This window comes from Emydura macquarii, unplaced genomic scaffold (genome assembly GCF_026122565.2).
Source record: "Emydura macquarii macquarii isolate MOO-44397 ecotype Brisbane River unplaced genomic scaffold, CSIRO-AGI_Emac_v2 contig_1254, whole genome shotgun sequence".
Lineage (NCBI taxonomy): Eukaryota > Metazoa > Chordata > Testudines > Chelidae > Emydura > Emydura macquarii.
Window position 1 is genome coordinate 2664462 of NW_027131391.1, and position 23284 is coordinate 2687745.

Genomic DNA, 23284 nt, shown 5'->3' on the forward strand with positions numbered 1-23284 from the left:
GCTGCTTTCTTGGTTGGTCCCCTACTACTGTAGTAAACATGCATAATAACTGATGGAAACGGGAAATGCTAACTCTGAGCTCGTATAGCTCAATGAGCAGAACAAACTCCTCCTTGGTGACACAGCTGAATACTCTTCACTCTGATGAACACACTGACCTTCACCTCTGGGTCTCTGCATTTGTGTCCTGTTTCTCATCAGTAGAATGAGTTTGATGGTCTCAATCCCTTCCTTACCGTAAAATGGTTTCCACTTCAAAACAAAGTGCAGTTAGTCTGGAAGGAGAGTCTCAAGTCTGACCTAAGACTAAATTACATCTGACCCTGAGACAGCGAGGCCCCTCCAGGTCAGGGACAAGGGCATTGTCAGGATACTGGGAGCTTGCACTGTAATTAGCCAGCAAAGATATCCAATACCTGGTTCCAGCATTCCTGTCCTTAAAGTGACATGAGCACAAAAATAACACTCGAAGAAGAAACTTACTGATTTCTCTCTGTTCTGCAGCAAACTAGTTCTGCACTCCTAAATCCACTACCACAGCTCTTTGCTACCCCCACCATCCACGAATGGATTTGCCTGGCAGACTGCACAGCTTTCAGGATTCCATAATGACCAACCACCCTGGACACATTTTGTAGAAATAGTTGGAGTGTGTAAGGGAGATCTCCCATTTCAAGAATTCTCCTGACTTAAAAGCTCGTTTCCCCATAAACATCCCCCCCACCCTCAATCTCAGTTTGCTTCAGAGACCAGAGGGGTTTTCTTGGATTCACCCTGCATACATCGTTAAATTTAAAAAAACCCACAGACGTGTGGGTGAATGTGTTCTAAAAATATTTATATTGACTTTCTTTTTTGGTGTGACTCAGCAGGGAAGAAGAGGGGTACTCTCGCAGCTAAAGCACAAGGTGGGAGACAGAATAGCTGGGCTCTGTTTCTGACTTCAGTTCAGACTTGCTGTGTGATCATGGGCAAGTCACATAGGCCAGAATTTAAAAAAGTAACCACTGATTTTTCATGGCCAACATGAGACACCTTAGGCCTGACTTTCAGAGATGCTGAGCACCTACAGCTCCCATTGGCTTCATAGGAAACTGTGGGTGCTTGGTGCATCTGAAAATCAGCCCCAAGGTATCTAAAGCTGGGTATTCCCAAATCAGTGGCAACTTTTGAAAAGTTGGGTTTTTACTGCTTCAGGTTCCCCAGCTGTTAAAAGTAGGTAATGATAAAAACTCAGAGGGCATTTGTGGGGCTTGACTCATATTTGGAAAGGACTGTGTGATCCTCAGATGGAAGGTGCTGAAGAAGGGCATAAAACATTAAATAACACCTAAAAAAAACCCCTAGGGCATTACAACTATGTAGTCAGATTACAAGGCAAATGAGTCAAGATGTTTCAAGCCCGAGCATGACTCCACTAACATCTGTATAATTCAGGAGATACTCCACTGAAGTCAGTGGAGTGGCTCCAGTGTTGAACTAGTGGGAGATCAGAATCAAGGCCTTCATTGTTTAACATATTAAATGACAGATGTGTGACATCTTTAGGATTTTACTTTCCCAAGAAGTTGAGGGATTTAGCACAATCATCCCCTGTATTTTACTACATCCATCTGAAAAAATGTTAATGGTGGATTTTATATTGATTTTTATCTGTTTCATATTTTAAAGAGGGAAGTAGGTAATTAGGGTATTTTATAGAGCTCCTTCATTCAAAGAGTATCCCTGCATTCACCTGCATTCCTGTGGTTTTGGTGGAGCATATCCCCATATTCCTACTTGTTTTCATACCTGCTTCTCCCTGTGGAGGATGGCTTTCGACAGCTAATTTGGAAGATGGGGACAGGTGGCCTTAATGGTGCTGTGACTGGCAGCTAGCTGGTGGCTTTGAGAAAAACACTGTGCCATGAGGGTTTTTTTGGTTTTTTTTTTTGGTACCTGTTAGGAAAATAAGCAGTGAATCTGCTAGGTCACTTCAGCAGCTATAGAAAGAATTGTATGTGCATGTCACAGGTATCCAGCACAAAAATGCAATAAGGACCCAAATGTAGCAAAACCAGCCTAGGGGAAAGTCCCTAGCAAGCAAGAGAGCAGAGGGATAAACACAAAAGGATTGGGAAGAGTGAGCAAGAGCCACAAGGGCAAGAATGGCCAAATAAGAGGAGGAGCAAAATATTCCAAACTGGATCAGGAGTAGAGCAGAATCAGACCTTTTCTTCAATTGGAGGTCAGTTCGTTTGGCCTTGGTCAGAGGTGAGTCGATGTGGCTCAGGGTCAAAGATGATTTATTGATGCAGTATCAATTCCAAACCCAAAATATTTAAAAATAAATAAATAAATCAAGGTTTTCCCATTAGGAAAAGGATAGATAATAAGACAGAAAATATCACAATGCCACTGTATACACCCATCGTATGCCCACCCCTTGAATACTGTGTGCAGTTATAGCCCCCTCTTCTCAAAAAGAATATCTTAGAATTGGAAAATGTACAGAGAAGGGTAACAAAAATGATTAGGAGAATGGAATAGCTTCCATAGGAGGTGAGATTTAAAAAACTGGGACTTTTCAGCTTGGAAAAGAGATGACTAAGAGGGGATATGACAGAGGTCTATAAAATTGTGAATATTGTGGAGATAATGAATAAGGAAGTGTTATTTCCTTATTCACATAATACAAGAACCAGAGGTCATCCAAGTAAGTTAACAGGCAGCAGGTTTAAAACAAACAAAAGGAAGTACTTCTTCACAAAATGCACAGTCAACCTGTGGGATGCCAGGAGACATTGTGAAGGCCAAAACTATAACGAGGTTCAGATAAGAATTAGATAAGTTCATGGAGGATAGGTCCATCAATGGCTATTAGCCAAGATGGTCAGGGATGCAACCCCATGCCCTGGGTGTCTCTAGCCTTTGATTGCCAGAAGCTGGGACTAGATGACTGGGGAAGAATCACTCAGTGATTACCTGTTCTGTTCATTCCCTCTGAAGCATCTGGCACTGGCCACTGTTGGAAGATAGGATACTGGGCTAGATGGACCATCGGTCAGATGCGGTATGGCTGTTCTCATGTTCTAAAGTTGTCCAAAGCTAGGTGAAGCATTTAAAGGCACAATAGCAAGCTACCTATTTCACATTCCCTAGCCTGAAAGCATGAGGATCCACAAAAAGTATGAGTGAATGATGTGTATAGTGTGTTGGACCCCTGGAAAAAGGTTCTTTAAGAGATTATATTCATAGTCCTAGATGCCTGATCCAGTTGCACAGCTGGAGCAGGATGGAAGTTGTCTTTATTCAGTACAAAGTCCATGAAATGAACTTGGTCACTGTGACTTGCTTGATACAATTATTAGGAAAATATTCTTTAACTTCTGACAAAAAAAACTACAATAAGTGATGTGTCAGATATGGGGGTGAGGAATGTTACAATGTGCCGCCGCCCCCCCCCCCCCCCCGCACGCACACACACACAGAGTGGAGAATACAGAATGGCAGAGTGGGGGCTGTATGTCTGTCTCCAGGACTTTCAGACCTAAAGACCATTTGAACCCAAAAATCACCTGGATATTTGCACTCTGTATCTTCTCAGGGAACTTCTTTGTCTCTTCTTCCCTACAAAGGGAAGGAAGCTTAGACAGTGAGTGACATGCACAGGCTGCTAAGCTGTTCCTACAGTCTGAAGATGGGGTTTTGCTTGGGAAGACACTGATGTCTGTCTTGATTAGGATACAATACCTGATAAAAGTCATGTGACAGATACAAACAAAATACCTTGGCAAAGCCCTGAGGAACCAGGATAATCTGAGCTGCTTAAGAAGATTTGTGAGATGTATTTCTGTCTTGGGCACTGGATTTGGTTTTAACCTGCCCTGTATCAGGAGTTTCAGTGCACAAGAAGGTGCTCTTTTTCTATCCACCCTTTCCTCAAATGATCAACAGACTTTCCAAAATCTTATTAATCTCAGTGCAGCCCTGGTGGCTTTACCATCATCCTTAGCATGGTAATGCTTCAGAGGGAATGAACAGAACAGGGCAATTATCGAATGATCCATCCCCTGTCATCCAGTACCAGTGTTTTGGCAGTCGGAGGTTTAGGGACATCTGGAGCATGGGGTTGTTTATTGGCTGCAACCTTTCCATGGCTGTCAAATTCAGCCAATCAGGCTTCAAAGTAGAGGAGAGGAGGCCTGTAATGGGGCAAAATAGGTCTGATTTCATCCCAGAGCCCCTGCTCTAATCTGCCTAGTGAAGGGAGGAGAGATATAGGAAGAAGTGCCCCTATCCAAGGGTGCTGAGCAATCTGGTGACAGGAGGAACTGGAAGAGGGCCTGGGTGAGGGTTCTTGGATAACAAGCTAGGAATAAAGGTAGTACAAGATCCATTAACTCTGAGAAAGATCTATGCCAATGGCACTTAGAAGGGATAGAGTAAGGATAGTGAAGATGAATTCAGATAGCTTTTTGACAAGAGGAGCAAATAGTCATTTTTAATTGTTTTAATTTGCTCTTACTGTAAACATTTTAGAGTGTGTCTTGTTTTGTTAAAAATCTGGTGTTATGGAATGTGGAGAATATGGTTTTAGTGCAGAAAAATATTCTCAGCTCCAAGATAAATACCTCTATCCTTATCTATGGAAAAGAGAATCCCTTGCACACTGCGTTTTGGAAAAGGGAGAAGAACAAAGCCAGTATAGGTCTATGGCAGATGTTAAAGCATAACAACAACCTGGTAGCAACTGACCATCCTTCAGACCTGTAAATACTCAGGTGTGTGAAACAAATCATTTAGCCTGGGCTTTATATTTACTATGTCCTCCATTTTACATAATGCATCAGTCTGAGTTACCCTTGAATAATTTTTCCTCATACAGACTGAGCACCAGATAATAAGTACTGGAGTCTATGAGTTGGGTGAATGAGGGAAAGGTGTTTCTGAATTACAGCCTTAGAGGTTTTTAAGGCCTGGCTTGACAAAGCCCTGGCTGAGATGATTTAGTTGGGTTTGGTCGGCTTTGAGCAGGGGATTGGACTAGATGACCTCCTGAGGTTCCTTCCAAACAGTAATCTTCTATGATTCTCTGTCCATCTTCCATTTCACCTCCAAGACAGCAGATGGCGCACTGCACTTCCCTCATACAAAAATTCCTTTGTGTCCTTCAAAATTCCCCTCCTTTTTGTTCTCTTACCTTGAACTCCCTACTCTCTAGTCTGCTCAGTACAAATTCCCCTTTCTTGGTACCCGAATCATAAAGCTCTTTCTTTCCCTCCCACCCCAAATCTTCCATTCCTTGTGTTATCACTCTCACTTTCTTGCATCTTTTGCTGTACCCTCCCTCTTTGCTCCCCTTTTCCTGCTCCCATGGTTCTATTATATGCACTTTTCTTACTTGTCATGGCCCCTTTAATCTTTCATGTCCCTTCTTTCTCCCATTCTTTCTTATTCATCATTGCATTTCTCCTCTCCCACTCTGTCTTCCATCCAAATCCCTATTCCTTTTGTGCATTCTCTTGCCCTTTCTTCAAATGCTCTGCAGCATGCAACATACGTGATGATAATCTAACCCTCTTTAGTGGGTTGTGTTGCAAGAGAGGAAAGTTTTATGCTTTTTCAGCTATTCTCTTTTACTGTTACTGATGCCCAAACCTGAACCAGATCCAAATAATTCTGTTTATCTAGGTACTTATATGGCCCCCATAACTGAAGTGTCTGTAAGTCTAAGGGCTCCTTTTCAGCCCTTCATTCTAGTCAATTACTCTTGCCTTTATATACCTAAACCACTTGCCTGAAATCAGTTTTCACCATGTAGGAGAATGGCCAGACAGTTTCCTTTGAGGTAGACACCAGTACTCTCGCATACTGGCCAGCAGGGATTGTTTACCATCATTCTCTCCAGCGAGCAAGCACCATTTCCAAAGCAGTCATGAGCATAACTGGAAGCCACAGACAACAGACTGGCATTGCCCCCAGGCTGCATAGAGCTGCAGTTAATATTTTCAAGGTTTACATGTTCAGTATCTTAAACAAATATTACAAAATGTATTTGAATTCTGATTGAAGCTTTTTTTATTAACTGGCCAAAATAAATTTAAAGTGAGGCTCTTCCCTATACCCCTCTACTGAAGCCTCCCACTTCCTGCAAAGGGGTGGGTCTCCAAAACACTAAGCCTTCTGCAATGTGGAGGAGGAAAAAGATCTCTGTCACTCTACTTCTCTCCTCTCCTTCAATCTTTGGGTCTTGCCTCCCTTTGTGAATAACTCCAATATCTATTTGTCTCTGCTTCAGAGTTCATTGAGGAAAGGCCCATCAATGGCTATTAGCCAAGATGGTCAGGGATGCAACCCCATTCTGGGGGTGTCACTAGCCTCTGATTGCCAGAAGCTGGGAGTGGACAACAGGGGATGGATCACTTGATGACTGCCTGTTCTGATCATTCCCTGGCATCTGGCATTGGCCACTGTCAGGAGACAGGATATTGGGCTAGGTGGACCATTGGTCAAACCCAGTATAGCTGTTCTTATGTTCTCCTAAAGACTCACTTCTTCTCTGAGGCCTGCAGAAATTAGCCCAAATTATCAAATGCCCTCTTTCCCTTCTCCAAAATTATTTTGATGTGGAAGAGGGAGTTAAACATGAGTAACACAATGTAATATATTTAATGCTTTCTGGGTCTTTGAGTGTGGCTTCCCTTATCTAGCTCTCTCTTAAATAAAAAGGTATTATAATGGATGGATACAATGGTATTGCAGAAATACATTGATGACAAACCAGAAGATTTTGCTATTTGTGAGATTGACACTCATGAATTGGCACTCATGAGAGTTTAGGATACTTAGTAGCCTGGGCTCATATTATGTAACTGATTTCCCAAGAAATGGTTACAAAGTCTTTGCTTTTTGACTTTACTGTACATAATTATAAGGGCCAACATATAGCCAAAGAAACTGTTGGCAAATTCTGCTGAGATTTTTGCCCCAATTCTGTAGATTTTGCAGACATATCACCAGATTTAAGAAGACGGGCGTTGAAAAATAATGGGTAATGAATAGGCCTGGTCATTCTGCAGCAAGCTGTATCAGGCCTTGCAGCAATATTAACAAATACACTTTTTTATTTGTATTGTGTTTGTACACACAGACCCCACTCAGGATCTGAGCCATGTTGTGCTAGGTGCTGTACAAATGTAGCGTAAAAAAATGCTTGTTTATTTTCCTGGTTGGAACTGAGGTACAGCATTGAGATTACTGTTGGGGAAAGTGGACTGGGAAATAAAACTGAAAAAGGTAAAAGATGAATGGCAGTTTCTTGATATCTATCTTACCATTTTTAACCAGGCAGCATAGCATGATGGGGAACCAGAAAATAAAAGGAAAGCTCATTCTGGACAAACTGGAGAGAGGAGTGAGTATAGTGAATGTTTAACTTCTTTACTATAGCCTGACATAGCGATACATTGGGCATGGTAGCCCAATGTCTCAGCTATGTCGAGTGAATGTTCCATTGCCAAGTGACATGCACAGTGTTGTAGTTGTGAAGAGGTAAGAAGTGTTCTTTGACTGTACGTCCATGTTGAATAATCTAGCAGTTCAGTTATTCTCAACTCAATTTTGACATTAGCACTTCATTGGTGTGGTTTGGGGTTGAACTAGAGGGTGCACTCATTTGGCTTCCCAAAGTATCAGTATGCAGGACAGACTAGTTTGGTAGTGAGAAAGGTTTGGAACGTTCCATAAGTGTCAAGCTGGTGGCCAGTCAGTTTACTAATCCATAACCATGTAAAATTGCACTGTGATTTGGGCCACCATCACAGCAGCTGAAACAAGGCTCCAGTGCCTCTGAGAGAAGCTGCTACAAAAGGAAACTGACCATGGTTGTTTTCTACCCTGTTTTTATACAAAGCTCTCACTGCCATCAATGGGAGTTGAGCTGAGGATCCATTGTAGTATATAGCCATGCTGGTGTAGTCCTGGCCCACAGTGCCTAACTGAAAATACAATTCTGCTGTAATCAGTTCCTTGGTAGTGACAGGTAGCTGGGAAAGGTGCTGTTTCTATTTTAAAAGGAGGTGGTCACGGCGAGTCTGGTTGGATAATCATAACTGTTGAGTAAAGTGCCAGGCTGCAAGTACTATAGTGATGGGCACAAGTACATGAATCTAAATGGAGAAAATATGTGGGGGCGGGAGGGGAATTATATTTGTCTGTCTCCATTCTGGTGATTGAAAGGTGGATCGATCTCTGATTAATCTTACTAAGCATCTATTGGGGAGACACCGTGCGCAAGAGACTGGTGCAAAGGCCGGTGTGAGGAATTCCTGGGTTCATTCTCCAGCTCTGCCACAGACCGGCTTTGTGGCCTTTGTAAAGACACTTCAGGTCTGTGCTTCATTCCCTTATCTGTAAAATGGGGATAATACTGCTCATGGATTGTGAGGCATAAAAGGTAAGGTATTGTTTAGTGAATGCTTACGTGATACTTTGGATATATATAAAAGTATTACAGAAGTGTCAGCAGCAAGGAAGGGGCAGCAATCTTGTTTACATATGGTACAAGGTGCAACATACAGGTCCTGCTTCAGGCTACATTTGTATGATATGTAGTGGTGGTGTTCCCAGGATATCAGAGAGACAGCTTTTGAGTGGAGAGAGAGCTTTGATTTAGGTCTGGATACCTGTTATTGTTGGCAATTTGTTTTAACCCTTTCAGTGCAAGCTTCTCCTTAGAGTGGAGGTGATGTCCGGGGCCAGGTGTGCAAGGCAGCGCTGGGGAGGAGTATGGCTCACATTCCTGCCATACTCAGGCTCACGGACGCAGGTGGCCTCCGTTCAGGGTAAGTGAAAGAAGTGCAAAGTCAAGTTTAGACGGACTAACAAAGCTAAACCCAGACACCCCTCTCCCGTTGCAGGTTCTCCCCAGGAGCCTCTCGGGGGGGCTTTCAGGGCCGGTTTCCTTTTGTGTCGCTCGGTGCCATGTTTTCAAACGGGAGTGTCTAAAGTTAGGCCTCTCCATCCATCCATCTCTCCATCCATCCATCCAGCCAGCCAGCCAGCCAGCCCGCCCCATTTTAGGCCCCCACCTTTGAACAGCCCCGACCGCAGCCCGCACTTTGCAGCTTGTTACGCGACTTTTTTTTTTTTTTTTTTTTTTTTTTTAAAACATAAATAACTCCGCTCCCCCGCTGCGCTCCCGGCTCCCCCGGTCCAAGCGGCAGAGACCCCCGCCCGGCAGCATGGCAAAGCGAGACGCGATTCAGCACAAGCATCCCGAGGGCCAGCTCCAGGCCCCCTTTGTCTCGAGCCGCCCGCACCACGCTGCACGAGCCCCAGCAGCCTCCATGGCGGCCCGGCGGGCGAGACAGGTGATCCTGTGCCTGCCTCCCTGCGGGCTGGGGAACGGGGCAGGTGGGAGCGCGCTCGGCGGGTCCGGGCTCTCCGGTCCGGTCCGGTCTCCTCTCCCTGGGCTCTGCCCTGAGCGGCGGCCGCGCCGCGCCGCGCCGCGCCGCACCGCATAGCATGGGCCGGGCCGGGCCGGGCCGGGCGCGGTTCTCTCTCCCCTAGCCCCGCTCGCTGCAGTCCCCCCGGTGCAGGCGGCGGCGGTGGTTCTAGCAGCCGGCCGGGTTTTATGGGCACGCCGGCTGCCCGCCCGCCGGGGGTGGGAGGAGCCGGGCAGGTTGTCCCCGCCGGGCCCTCCTCCCTCCCTCCCCGCCTGGCTGAGAGGGGTCGGGGGAGGGGGCAGCATGGCCTGTCCGTCCGGCCCCTTTTCCAGCGCTCATCTGCCCCGGGAGTGCGGCTCGGCTGCTCGCAGGGAGAAGAGGTCCGAATGGAGACAGAAGCCAGCCAGCCCGGCCTCGCCTCCCCGGACTCCCCGCACGATCCCAGGTGCCGCTCCGACCGGCGGGGCGGGCAGGCGGGAGCCGGGGCCGCTATCGAGCCGCTCCCCCCCGCCCCGGCTGCGGCCAGCCCCCCGCGCCCCGCGAGCTCGTGGCCCGGACAGGCTTCGTGCTGGCGGCCGCTGCCAACATGGCCGATCCCTGCGACCTCTCCCTGCCGCCGGCGGCTGCCGGAGTCCGAGCCGAGCCGAGCCGAGCCGGGCATCAGGCCACGGGCTGAGCCCGGCCGCGCCGGGTCCCCCCCGCGCCCCTTCCTGACCCCGGGCAGCACGCCCCGCATCCCCGGCGCGCCCGGTCCGGTGCCAGCCCAAGCGCCCCGCCCGCTGCACCCGCGCTGCTCCCCGGAGCCGGGCAGCCCGACCCCCCCTCCCCGCCCCCCCCGGCCGGCCCGCTCCGTTCACGGCTCTTTTTGTGTCTCCCACAGCAAAATGTTCATCGGCGGACTGAGCTGGCAGACCACGCAAGGTGAGGCCCGCCGGGCAGGGGCCGCTCCCCGCGGCGCTTCCACTCCCCCGCGGGCCCCGGCCGAGCCCCGGCGCTGGCCCCTGGCACCTGCCACCCAAACTTCCCCAACTCCCGGCGCTCGGGGCGCAGCGGGGTCGGAGCTCTGCCCCGCCCGGCCCAGGGAGACTCAGAGCGGGGGACCCCGGTTCGCCAGGGCTCTTGGCGGGGAGGCGGGGGCCGGGCCAGCCGCGGTCACCCCCCGGACGCGCACCATTGTGGGCGCGTCGCTCTTCGCCACCAGGGGTCGGCGGCTGGGCTTGGCTGGGCTGGGCGCTTTCTCCGGGGGCCGGGCCGGGCCGTGCTGTGGGGAGAAGAGGGGCCGGTGCTGTGCTGGGGCCCATGGCCTTGTGTTCTGCTTGCAGAGGGCTTGCGGGAGTACTTCAGCCAGTTCGGGGAGGTGAAGGAGTGTCTGGTGATGCGGGACCCGCTGACAAAGAGATCCAGGTGAGAAGACAAGCGCCTGCTCCTCCTTTCCTCCTTGCTAGAGCCCGGCCCTACTTTAACCAACTTTCTCTCTTCTTTTCATCTCTCCTCCCCCCCGTTTCCCGCCCGGGATTCGGAATGCAGGGGGTTCGGGTTCGTCACATTCATGGACCAGGCCGGTGTGGACAAGGTTCTGGCCCAATCCAGACATGAACTGGACTCCAAGACGGTGAGGCTTCTCCCATCGAAGGGAGTTCATTTGTCAGCTGAGCCTCAGTGCTTAGAGCCCTGATGGACTGTGGTATTTGATTCCCAAGTAGGGGTTATAAACTATTGATTACTGATAAAGAATTATTCCTCCCTTCTGCATCCTGGTGATGGTTTGTTAACTGGCCGCTCTTCTGAACTGTGGATTACAAAGTAGAGATTGGTTTATGAATGTTGGAGTATTGATTTGGAATCGCAGGTTATGATTTTCCATTCTGCCTATTGATTGTAAGATCCCTTTTGATTTGTGGCACTTGGTGAGTTGAGAAGGCTGAATACATTCAGGACTGCCCAAGAAAAAGTGTGTCCGTGTGAAACTAACAGGGGCGGTTGCCCCCATTTACAGTAAGTGGAGAGGATACGCAGAGCCTCCCACTCATAATCCCTTATGGAAATACTGCACCCCTCTCCCCAGCCTTTGCTAGGCCTTTCTTGTCTCTTGTGAGCTCCAGTCACCTCTTGTTTTGCCACAGGTGAAACCTCTTCATGATGGGCACTTTACCCTTACGAAGAGCTAGGTTTGTTCTCTCTGGTGATCCTATGGACTCTCAGTGTTGAGGAGTTGTTGCCTCCTGGTCTCTTATGGCGTCCACAGCATACATTTTTTGCAATGACCATGAATTCCTGAGATTTATTGTCTCCTACTGAGCCGGTGCCTTTGTGGGCCATCTTCTGCTCTTTGAGATATCAGTGATGCTTCCATCCCCCAGGGTGGTGCATGGGTTCTTGCAATTACAGGCTGTTCTAGCCACTTCATGAATTTGTCGATAGTTGGTTGTTTTTTTTGTAGTCATTGGGTTTCTTAACATAGTCTATCAGTTCCTGCATTGCAAGTCCTTGGTATCAGGGTGATGTGTAGGATCTGTATTTGGAGGAGGTGGATGTTGGATGTCTGAGCGGGAGATCTTTTGTTTGTAGTTTTAGTGACTTTCCTGCTGTCAAATTCCTCTTTCTTAATACTGCCCCAAGGGTGGGGATGCAAGTGGTGGGGGCACATGGGGGAAGGGGGAAAGAAGTTCCAGTTCCAGCCATGAACTAATGAAAAGTCCACATGTGTAACTTGAAGTCTAGTGAGGCAGTTCAGGCATCAAATTCTTTATCTGAGTTGAACGAGAGAGCGGGAGAAAGAGACCCCTTTCTTGAAGCTTACAGCACGAGCTGCAGTGAGATTTATGTCTGTTCCTGTTTAACTGCATGGATCGTTCCCTTTGATGTATACAGGACCTTCCTCCCCATGGGAGCTCCTGGTTAAACCTATTCCAGCCTTCTTTGCAGTGTGCAGATTGCCAGGAGTGTTAAAAACTTCATCCTCTCATGAGACTGGTGCAAAGTTAGTTTTGCTTTGGGGGAGGATTATGATGAAATATTTTGGGGTGGGGGCGGGCTTGTTTTATTTTATAGTCTTTGTAAACATGGGGTCTGATGGTGAACCTGTGGGACTGGCATAGCAACCTCTTAAAAAGGTGAGTTATGGATGTCAATAGTGGCAGTAATCCCAAGAGCATTTCTGGGACAGAAAATGGGAAGTCTATGGTCTCCGTTCTTATCTGTCTAAACCAATGCTGCTTCTGGTCTTAAAGCAATTCTGCAAACCACTGGGTGGGCTAGGGAGGGAATGGGGAAGGGGTAAGTGTGCTGAAAGAGAACAGAAGGAACTCATGGTGTAAAGAACATGTGGGGCTGGCCAGCCATTGAAATTCTCTGATGCATCTGGCTTGCCTGTTGTATGTCGAGGAAACAGGAAGAATGGTGGCAGTTTCTCTAGAGTCCTTTCTTTGTCAGGAACTTTGATTTTTTTTTTTTTTTCCCCTTTCTTTTTAATTTTTTGTGAAGTTTAAATCTGGGTTGGCTGTTTTGTGGTATGTTGCCTGGTAATTGCTGGATTAGGGTCTAAATCTGATCTGTATGTGCAGTTGAGTGGCTCTCAATTCCCTTAAAACATACTGATTTTGTACTCCTGTGTGGAGCCTTAGATGTGATTTCCCTCCCCCCCTCTTAATTGAAAGTCTCTGCTGTGAGCACAGGCTAAATGATACCAGCTCATCTGAATCCTAATTTAGGCTTTTATAAAACTTTGTGGGAAAAGGCCCAAGTGTCCTGAAACTACATCTCTGTGCTTGGTGTCTCCTGGTAAACAGCTCTTGGTAGACAATGTCTGCCCAACTTGTTGCTTCATTGTTTTCCGATTCTTCCTATTGTAATTAATGTTCTTGGCCTGATTCTCCAGGGGAAACCTTGTGCCTTTCAGACTTCTCTTTGTTTGTAAGCTAGATAGCAGCCTACAGGGGTTATTTATGGAAATGCTCGATATGAGGGTTAGCTTTGCCATCTCAAGGTAAAAGATTTGTGTGCCTTCGTAAAGCTGCAGCCAGCCGCTGCCTTCAGCTTCTCTATGTGCCCTAGAAACAGTGATATGTTTGGGGTTTTGTTGTTTGTTGATTTCTTTGTTTTTTGCTTTTGCTGTTTTTATATTTGTGTGTGTGTGTGGAGGGGAAATGCTATAGACACTTTCAAATTCACTAGTAGTTAATGTAACAAAGCTGGCACTAGAGATATGACAATTGTGCTTTTTGAGTCACTTCAGATCCCAGCTATTGGATATAGATAACCCGGATAATGATGTCAGCAAGTTAAACGTAGTTGTATGAGCTTAAATAGGACTTAAACAGTGTTACATGGACTGAAAAGCGGTAATGAAGAGCCCAGTTGTACCCTCGTTTACACTTGGGAGGTCAGTGCAATTCCATGGATATAACCATGGGCACAGTTTGTCTTTAAAAGTTAGTAACTTGAAATGAAAGTGACAAATACTTAAATAACACCCCTCAAATAACACTGTCTAGACTGATTTAATTTTTTAGGACATTGTCTGAGGAGCTCTGAACATCTCATGTCCAAATCTTTATCACATACATAACTGACACTGATGTAAAACTCGACCAGATTCTTGGCTTTAATAACAGGAATACAGGAAGAGGCTACCACCACTTGTGCTTTAATTATGAACATTCCTGCACTTGAGGAATAACCCCTTTTAGTACCTTGAGTCTTGTGTTGAACTCTGTCCCCCTCTGTGCACCTTCAATTATGCATCTGCAGTTGGTTGGTCAGGCCTCGGTTTACCTGCAACAATAGCTAGTTGTGCAGAAGAATTTGTGAAATCATTGCCTGCCCCCTCTAGCCAGGTGGATATGTTATCTTTGCCCTGTTTATCACACTCAGGGTAATGAGAAAATGAGGCCTGGGCTTAACTTTGCTGTGTATGAAAGCATCTTCTTGGCAGGAGCTGAATGACGCTGGCTGAGAACTAAAAGACAGTAGATTATTGTTTTTGCTTATTATCTGCCATCAGCCTCTTGGTCTCCTGCCGTCCCCTGTCCTCAGAATTCACTGAGGATTTCTGCACTAGCCGGGAAGCCAGAGGGTTGAAGTGGAAGGAGGGGGGAGGAGAAGGGAAAGGTGCTCAGATGCCCTTATGAGGCACCAAAAGGATATGTTGCTCTCTGTGTTTGGAGCTCATATGAGGAGGTTTATTTTTGAGTTTGTTTATGTTTTCACTTTTGTCTCTGTTTACTTACCTGCTGAGTTTATTTATGTCTTAGGTTGTGAATCAGGATAGAGGTGGGGAAGGCAGAGGGAAGTGATCTGATGAGATACTGACCTTTTGGGTTCTGCATGACAAGTGAAAGGATGAAGGAAGGGAGAAAAGTCAGGCTGGAAAGTAGAACAATAGCAGCGATATGGGCTGGAGAGGCAGCTTCCTGACGGGTTGTTGAACTGCTGGGCTAATGGGACAGTCCTCTCAGCTCCTCTCCACTACAGCCTTTCCACCTGTGGGCTGAACCAGACCCTCTTTTGCATAAGTCTCCCTAAACTGACTTGTTAATTTGGATTATTCCTAATGTAAAGGTGACATCACAAGAGTTACTGTTTTTTAAAAAACAATATAGGATGTAAAGAATGAGGTGGTGGCTCAGAAGAAGCGGAGACTTTGTGGTTGGTTGTTTTTTCGGCTGCATTAGTTATTTTCCTAGCTTACGTTGTGGTGGAGGTAAGAATAGTGCAGCTATGCGTTTATCCACTGCTGACCCCAGCAGAATGTGTAGCACCTGGGTATTGGTGTTGAGATACAGGTGCTCCTATGGACAGCAGATTTATTAATAAACCAAACAGACAGGCGCATATATAGCATAGTAGGATGATTGGAACTGATTGTCTTTATTGTACAGCGTATGACATGCAGAAGGGTCAGTAGTATACTGTGTGACTGATGACAGGAGCCGGTATCAGTCCATATTGCAACTTTCTGTCCTTGGGACTCTTGTGTTTAATTCACATCTTCCCTTATCGTGAATTTTGGAGGGTTTTGTCCATGCTTTTTGGGATGAAGTTCTTGGCTTTTGGTGTGCTGACCATTTCCTGCTCCATTTTTAACCAGGTGAGCTCTGTACTCTTAGCCTGAGTAATGGGGAGAATCAAGAGCACTGTATTGTCACATTGCTGGTGCAGGGTGGCCAAGGTGCAGTGTGAATACAGAGGGATAGTTAACGGAGACTACTGATGGCAGCGTGTGGTGTTCCATCTTGTGCTGAACTCTTGCTGCTTGCATTCAGATGAAACATTGCATGCTGGGAACTGTAGTCTCCAGGGATCACATCTCTATTAAAAGATAAAGATGTCTGAAGTCTACTTTACGCTCATGAGGTGTCTTCCTTGGGTTTCTGGCAAGATAGCGTTTGGGCAAAGTTTGTGGAGAGCTAATATTGGTAAATGAAATGTAGGCAATTAAAGTGTCTTCACCTGCTCTCTCTCCCATGTCTCTTTCAGATTGACCCGAAAGTAGCATTCCCCCGTCGAGCACAGCCCAAGGTAGGTAGCATGTGCAGCTTTTATAAATCAAAAAGGTGCAACTCAAGGAATTTAAATCCTCTTTGTGCCAGTGTCCAAAGGGTGCTTGAAGGGCATCGTGACGTACCTACCAGCCCTGGTCCTTAAGGCTTTCGTGATTTGTATTCAGGGTTAGTCCCTTCCTACCTTAATGATGAGCTTCAGTGCCCCACCACCAGCCTCACACTCAGTTGTGCATGCTCTAGTAGCTCACTACGGAGCTTTGGGATGCTCTTGTGATTGCTGGTGGGTGGTTGGAACAGCCCACGTTCCATTCCACTGTGGTTAGAGCGTGCTTTGTGAGCGGAGCTGATGAAATGCAGGATTCTGCCCAAGAACATAGCACTTTCTACTCTTTTTGGTAGCCTTTGTCTGGAACCTGAGGGCTTGGAATAAACAGGAGGTAGTTCCAATCTGTGGCAGGAGACGTGCAGGGTGACCTGGAGAGAGGTGTGGGAGAAAGAACTTCATTTTGTGGAATGGCAAGGTGCATACCGTTACTCGAAAGGTCAGAGAGAAGGATGTTAGGCCTTACCTGCACCAGGAAGGCGGGCACTTGGTGGAAGCGAGCATCCACAAGGATTTTTCCTGATGCCCAATGGGAAACTTTTAACTGGGGAATGAAGAGCAGACTGGTGATTTGCCTTCAATACAGGCTTGGGGGGTATCACTTAACTGGGTGGGGGGACTAGAGCCTACAGTCTCACCTCCACGTACTGCAGCAGGAGAAAGGGCTGGCGAGGAAGAGAAGGAGAGGAGGGAATGATGTGGGGAGGAGAGCAAAGGGGATCAGGAGCTGAGAGCAGTTAGTGAGCAGGTATCCTGAGTAACTGGAGCCTGGAAGCACGTGGTCAGAATTGGGTTAATTCCATTAAGCAGTTTGGTGACAGAAGGTGCTTTAGTGTTAGAACAGGCTGCTCTCCAAGCCGTGGAATTGCTGCGGATTAGCACTGTGCTCCTTGGGGTAATTAGGACCATGTGTTCCTGCTAGAGCAGGGGTGTGGCCAAGGAGCCGAGGGGAGGGTGCAGCTGGAGTGTCCGTTCAAAGGACACCGCTGTGCCTCATCCTAGCAGCCATCGCCCCCTCAGTTATTCCTCCTCAGACTCGTGTGGCTGGGGAGAGGGAAAGGTGAGGGTTTCTTCCTTTGTCTTCTCCCAAATGGGGCTTAACTGGGAGTTTCCTTGGCTCCTTAAACCTGATGGCTTGGAAACGGGAGTGGAATGGAGCTTGTTCCCCGTAGGGCTGGACACTGCACAGTTTGCAGACCTGTGGGCCAGGGCCCGTATGGCCCGTCTCCACGTGGAGATCTCCACCTCACTTCTCACAGCAGCAGCACGCTCTGCTTTCCCATTTCAGGGAAATTGAAGGGACGGAGGGTGAGCTGGGCATTGGCAGGGTCGGACGAGTGACACCAGTGCCCTGTGTGAGTGACAGAAGGGTTGGGAAGGAGATGGCAGCACTCTGTGTGTCTGCTAGGAGGTGTGTGAAAGTGCCAGGTGGGGGACTGAACAATTAGTGGGGGAGAGATTTTACTATGTTGTACCCGTCCCTTGGGGCTAGAGGGGAGATGGTGGCTGTGCCCTGGCAAATCTCAAGGGCAGTTGTTGAGCTTGTGCGTGTTGGGAGCTAGGGAGAGAAGAGGTGGGAGACAGCGATATGTTGCATGTTTGGTCGGGTCTGAGATTGCACTTGTGTGATGAAGTTTCACAGTGTGCAGTGTCTGGGGCCTGAAACATGTCCTCCATTAGATACAGTGTTTCATTAGGGGACTCTTCTCCACTGCTGGTGGCAGTCTCCCATTGGAATACAGCATGTTCTTCAGCTTACAGAAGAGGAGGTTTTGGAGACAGATCTTGTTTTCTGCAACTGTTTGTCCCATGAATCCCTGTTCTTCCTTTTCCCAGATGGTGACGCGGACGAAGAAGATATTTGTGGGGGTCTCTCTGTGAACACTACTGTGGAGGATGTGAAGCAGTATTTCGAGCAGTTTGGGAAGGTAAGTCCGAGTGAGGTTGGATCAGGGCTATCTCTCTGCTAGGGCAGGAAGGAGTACTTCCTGCTGATTAGGTAAGCCATGGATCAGCAGAAGGTTTGGACGGCTGGAATTTTCATGCTGGGGTCTAGGGCCAGATGTGTCTGCCCTGTATTGATTTGGAACAGAAGCCCCTTTCTTGCTCATGGAGTAGATGGAATCTGAGAGAGGGGAGGCCATGTGCTCTGCACCCTCCCCTGAATCTTTCCTGAGATGTCGCCGAGGCTTTGGAGTTCCAGAGATTCATAGTTCAGGTGTTTGGAAGCTGGCTTCCATTCTAAGCCTAGATCGGAATGCCTCTGAACTAAAATGTTCTGTTCCAGAACCAAACTGTAGCTTTGGCCCATTTCTGATTCTAAGCCTTAAGGTTGACCCCTTTGTAACTTTCTGTTAAAAAGAAATCCTTTGGGCTGAAACGTCTCTTGCTGAGTCTTGGGCCAGGGGTGATGTTTTTAGGAAGCTGGAAGAGAGCTGCCCAAAGCTCCTGGTTGTTCTGCATTTTGCTATCGCTGTTTTGTCAGCTGATCATTCACAATCAGATGGACTCTTCTAACTCCAGTTCAGTCAGTCCTCAATGAGCACCCGCACCTTTCACATGCTGGGAAAAAAGTGGGGTAGAGTCTGAAGTGGTAAAGATCTTCAATCATAGCTTGTTACGCACTAGGAGGCAGTGAGCATTTTGTGGTGTAACTGCAGTAACGTTATACAGCATCTTTCGTCGTGAAGGATCCTAAAGCACTTTATGTACGCAAGAAATTATGCAAATTATTACAGATAGGGATTGTTTTGCCCTACTGCTGATATGCCACCACTTCTGGGATAGAGCATGGTAACTGTTTTTGCACAACAGTTTAGGACAGGGAGTGAAGGATAGCATAGCCAATTAGAACTTCCTGGGGATTTTAGGGAGAATGTAATTATCTAAGTTGGAATCCTGCCAGCACCCTAACTTTTGCAGAAAGTGTCATGAAATGTTGAATGACCATGACGGATGAGGACTTCTTTATTTCTGCCTCTTCTGAAAGAGGGCACCAGCAGCAGCCCAGAGGAGTATTATGGTGTGTGAATGCTTTAAACATTTGGAGAGGAAAAAAATGGATTGGGAAGAGGGTGTCATCCCCAGTTGGCTGTGTCATGTCAATGTAGCTTTCAGGAATCCTTTACCACCTATAAAGTTAGATTCTTCTACTTGGAGTGGTGCTGTCCAGTAACTTTACTTGGTCTTGTAGAATGTTTGATAAGTGCATCTTGGGATGAACAAAACATACATCACAGCAGCTGCTCAGTGCTTCCAGTCAGCCGTGGTAGAAAGGGATAAAGGGGAAGTGTTCCGTGCTCTGGGAATCAATATACACCTTAGTCACTTCCTTACATTTTTTTTCTGTATTTCTAACACAGAAAGTAACTGTGTTGCATCCGTATGTCCTGTTCCGTGGTGGTGTCTCCAGAGCGCCATTGCAGGAGTCATGAGCCTGCCCATATGGCCACAGAATCATTTTGATAAGTCGTTGACAGTCAGGGGCACACTCTTCTCCTTTTAGCCTTAAGTTACATAGAGCACAAACATGCTGCATCTGCTAACCATTCCTCTGCCTTCCAAACAGAGAGTCTCAGAACCAACCTCTGCCTTCAGTCATGTAAGATACACAGCATTTGTACGTAGCTGTAGTTTGGGGAATGCACACTTATCCTTTCTAAGTTCTTGACAGTTTTGTCAGGTTTTTGTAGTTTCAGGGTTACCTGGGCCTTGCCCAAGACAGAGAACCATACAAAAAAAGATTGGCTTTAAATAATGCTCCTCTTGTCCTATGTTTCCTACTTTGGAAAGGCACAAAAAGTGCCTTTCCTGCCTGGGGGAGATACTGTGATTACTTGTAAGGCCCCCCCTTTTAAAAGGGCCCAAAAAGAAAACCACAGCAGAAGTTCTTGCTGCTGTAGGCTTTGGAGGCACAGTATTCTAGGAGACCTTCTGTGGTCACCATCCAAGCTGTGTAATGTGCCTTTGAAACCCCCCTTAATGTGAAAATCAAGAGAGAACTCACAGGCAGAAAGGCAAGCCTGTGCCACCATCAGGTCTGGGGAGCTCTCAGATCCCATGTAATCTGAGTTCAGCACGGTGTAGTTTCCATGTCTAGGAAACCAGTCAGCTCTGGTTCCTCTTCAAGGGGGGCCTTATTTTAATACAGTGACATTTTTGGAACCTTGTGTGTCATCCTGGAGGGCCCCAGATTTAAAGGGTTACCAGGATGTCCTCTTCAGGGGTACTCTAACTCTCGTTGTGTTTGGCCCTGTGGTTCTCCTACATCAGTGATCTCCTTAGTGTAAGGACTTGAGGAGACCTAGGTCTTTTCCTCTACCCAGGAAGTCGTCTCCAAAGAAGGCAGTCTCCTTAGGGACTACTTGATCTATGTCTGAATCCACATCTGGCTGATCCACAGGACATAGGTACTCTGAGAGGCAGGAATTGTTGAAGACTGTCCTCTAAGGTGCCACTTGTACCTTAACAACTAATGAGACTGCCTGGACTACTCCATCCCTTCCTCTGAGTGATACCCAAACCTCCTAGAATTTGGCTGGCAGAATGGCTGCGTCTCTTATGTTCCAATAACCGCTTTGTCCAGGAAATCACACAAACCATTGAGATTCTGGATTTTTGGGGGAAAGAAAGATAACCACAACCATCTGGCCTCTGCGCCTTGATTTGTCAGAATCCTAGATCCTTCTGCCAGGTCCCAGGGAAAGATTTGGATTGTCCTTCCAGAATCCTACCCCAAGCTCAATGGTGATCTCAGCTGCAAGTGAAACATTTAAAGCTGGGAAGTTGTCATCTACTTCTGGGGAAAAATGTTGACAGCTCCATTCATGAAGACAAGATACAGGGATGTGTGGAATTGTTTGAGGAAGGCCAATTGTCTAAGCATACTCCCAAAGCTTCCTTTGATGTCTCAGACACCACTATACTAGGACTTTGAAAATGCTTGGGTTCCTTAAGAAACATTCTTGGCTTCAAAACTCTCGTCTCCATTGAGCTGCAAGCCAAGGTCATGGACCTACCTTTTCCAGGAACCAACCTTTTCAGTGCTAAGACAGAGGTCGTGGACAGGATTAAGGTCAGAAAGTCCATGGACAGGTCTCTGGGCTTAAGTCAGCTTTTATTTGCAGGAAATAGTTTAGATTTCATAAGGGACAATTTCAACAGTCCTTCCTGGAATCAGGCTACCAGCAAGCAATAGGGCTAGGCAGTCCTTTTTAAAGTGAAATTTAAAAAAAGAAAACCATCAGAGGAGCAAAATATCTTCCACATCAGCTATAGCTGGTGCTGCATCTAGTTCAGCAAGTGTGAATACGTCCCAGAGGATCCCAAAGAGAACCCAGATCCTCAACTTCTTCCCCTTTTACCTCACTCCTTGGGAACAACTTTAAAAAAAAAAAAAAAAAAAGGCACCTGAGGAATTTCTTTGGACTACTGAATCTTAGAGCTCACTGCATGGGAGTACTTCTTCCCATTCATGACTATGAGAAAGCTCAAGCCCCTTTCCCTTTTCAGTCAATTCTCTCATGAGAAACTTCTTGAAGAACTCTTGGCCCTGTTAAACTAGAACCATAGAAGTGTTATTTCCTTTCTCAAGAAGGAATGGCAGTTTGCACCCAGTTCTAGAAATTGAAGCAACTGAGCAAATACATAAGGAAAATCAAATTCTGCAAGGTTTTCTTTGGGGAGAATAATCCTGACTCCCAAACTTCAAGGCTGGTTTGAGGCCCTTGACCTTCATGATGATTTCTTTCACATTTTGATAAGGAAAAAGCATAGGAAGTACCTCAGAGGTTTGTGGTAGGCAATTACTAATCAGTACAAGGTACTCTACACTTCAGGGCATTGCAGCTCCCAGAATGTTCACCAAATCCATGGAGGTGGTTGTGACTTCTCTGTGTTGCCTAGGCATGTAGGGTATCCATAGCTAGATGACTTGCTTATGAGAGCTCAGTCGTTCAGTGAGGTGACCCATACCCTGTGGGAGATGTGCTCCCTCTATATATCTCCCAGTCTGAGGGTAAACCAGGAAAAAACTACCTTGATTCACTGTGGCTTCTCACCTTCATGGTGGCCACCTTAATTTCTACTAGGGTTCTAGGCTAGCCTGCCCATGAGAGGCAGGTTCTGAGCTCTCATCCAGGCTGTGAAGCTAGCTAGGTCCAGACTGGAAGGCCCTGTGAGATTTTATCTTTAGTTGTTGGGACAGATAGCGGCCTGCACCTTTGTTACATGCGCGCACACATCCATTAGAAGACCATGGATGTGACCCTTGCAAGGATGGCTGAATCATGTACAAACTAGCAGTTCACAGTTGGGAAATGAGTGTTCCCCACTCCCCTGATCAAAAACTTTTGTGGACACTGCTGGAGAATATCTTAAATAATTTCCTTCTTCTCTGCTCCACTCTAGGTTGGGAGAGCACAATTAGGATTCTTAATTGTTCACAGTCCACTTCAGGGATCAAAGCTCTACATAAACTTGCTACAGCAGAGGGTCATCAGGCTTGCTTTCAAATCCTTTCTTCCACAGATCAAACGGCAACTGATGCAAATTTTTACTCACAACATGGTCGCAATTTACAGCCTGAACAGATGGGGGGAATTTGATCACCTCCATTGTGTCAGCAGGCAACTAGTCTTGTGGTAATGCTACATCTGGAACAAAGGGATTCCCTTTACTCTGCATCTGGCTGGCACGTAGCCAAAGATGCTGCAACTAATGACCTGAGTCAGAGAGGTACAGATCAGCATGAATGGTCATTCAGACTCTTGGTGGGTCATCTGATATTTACCAGGTGTCCAAGGATCTGCTCACGAGCAGGCAGGAACATGCATGCATATCTGAGCCCTTTCATTTACACTGGTGGAAAAGGGCTCCTTTCCTCAATCTCATCCCCAGAGCAGTGAGAAAGTTTCAGTAGAACACAGTCAGGGTTATCTTATTAGCATTAGCATGGGCACAGCGCATCTACTTTGGGGGGTTTCTGTCCCTGTGCATGGATTAAGCAACCATTTACTCCTCCCTTAACTCAAGCTGTGTTGTCCCAGCAGTGTGGTTGGTTAGTACACCAGGACCTCATGACATTTCACCTGACAGCATGACTGCTAAGTTTCTAGTTCATTATGGTTTGCTTCTTCCTGTTCCATCTCTTCTTGAAGGTCTCATTCTTGGCAGCCATCACTCCTTTTACTATTTTCTACAAAGACAGGATAGTATCTCTTCAGATCAGCTGACCCATGTTTAGTTGCTAT

The 23284-nt window shown here is 46.9% G+C and overlaps 1 protein-coding gene across 1 annotated transcript in view; it reads left to right on the forward strand.

Annotated features, from left to right (window-relative positions):
* The first annotated feature begins 9538 nt into the window (after nt 1-9538).
* MSI1 (musashi RNA binding protein 1) overlaps nt 9539-23284 on the forward strand; it is a 35202-nt gene continuing 21456 nt past the window's right edge. Inside the window, 7 exon segments of the mRNA XM_067550097.1 lie at nt 9539-9873; nt 10309-10349; nt 10751-10832; nt 10956-11040; nt 15906-15947; nt 17871-17895; nt 17898-17962. Coding sequence (XP_067406198.1) covers nt 9617-9873; nt 10309-10349; nt 10751-10832; nt 10956-11040; nt 15906-15947; nt 17871-17895; nt 17898-17962 — 597 coding nt within the window. The 5' untranslated portion in view covers nt 9539-9616.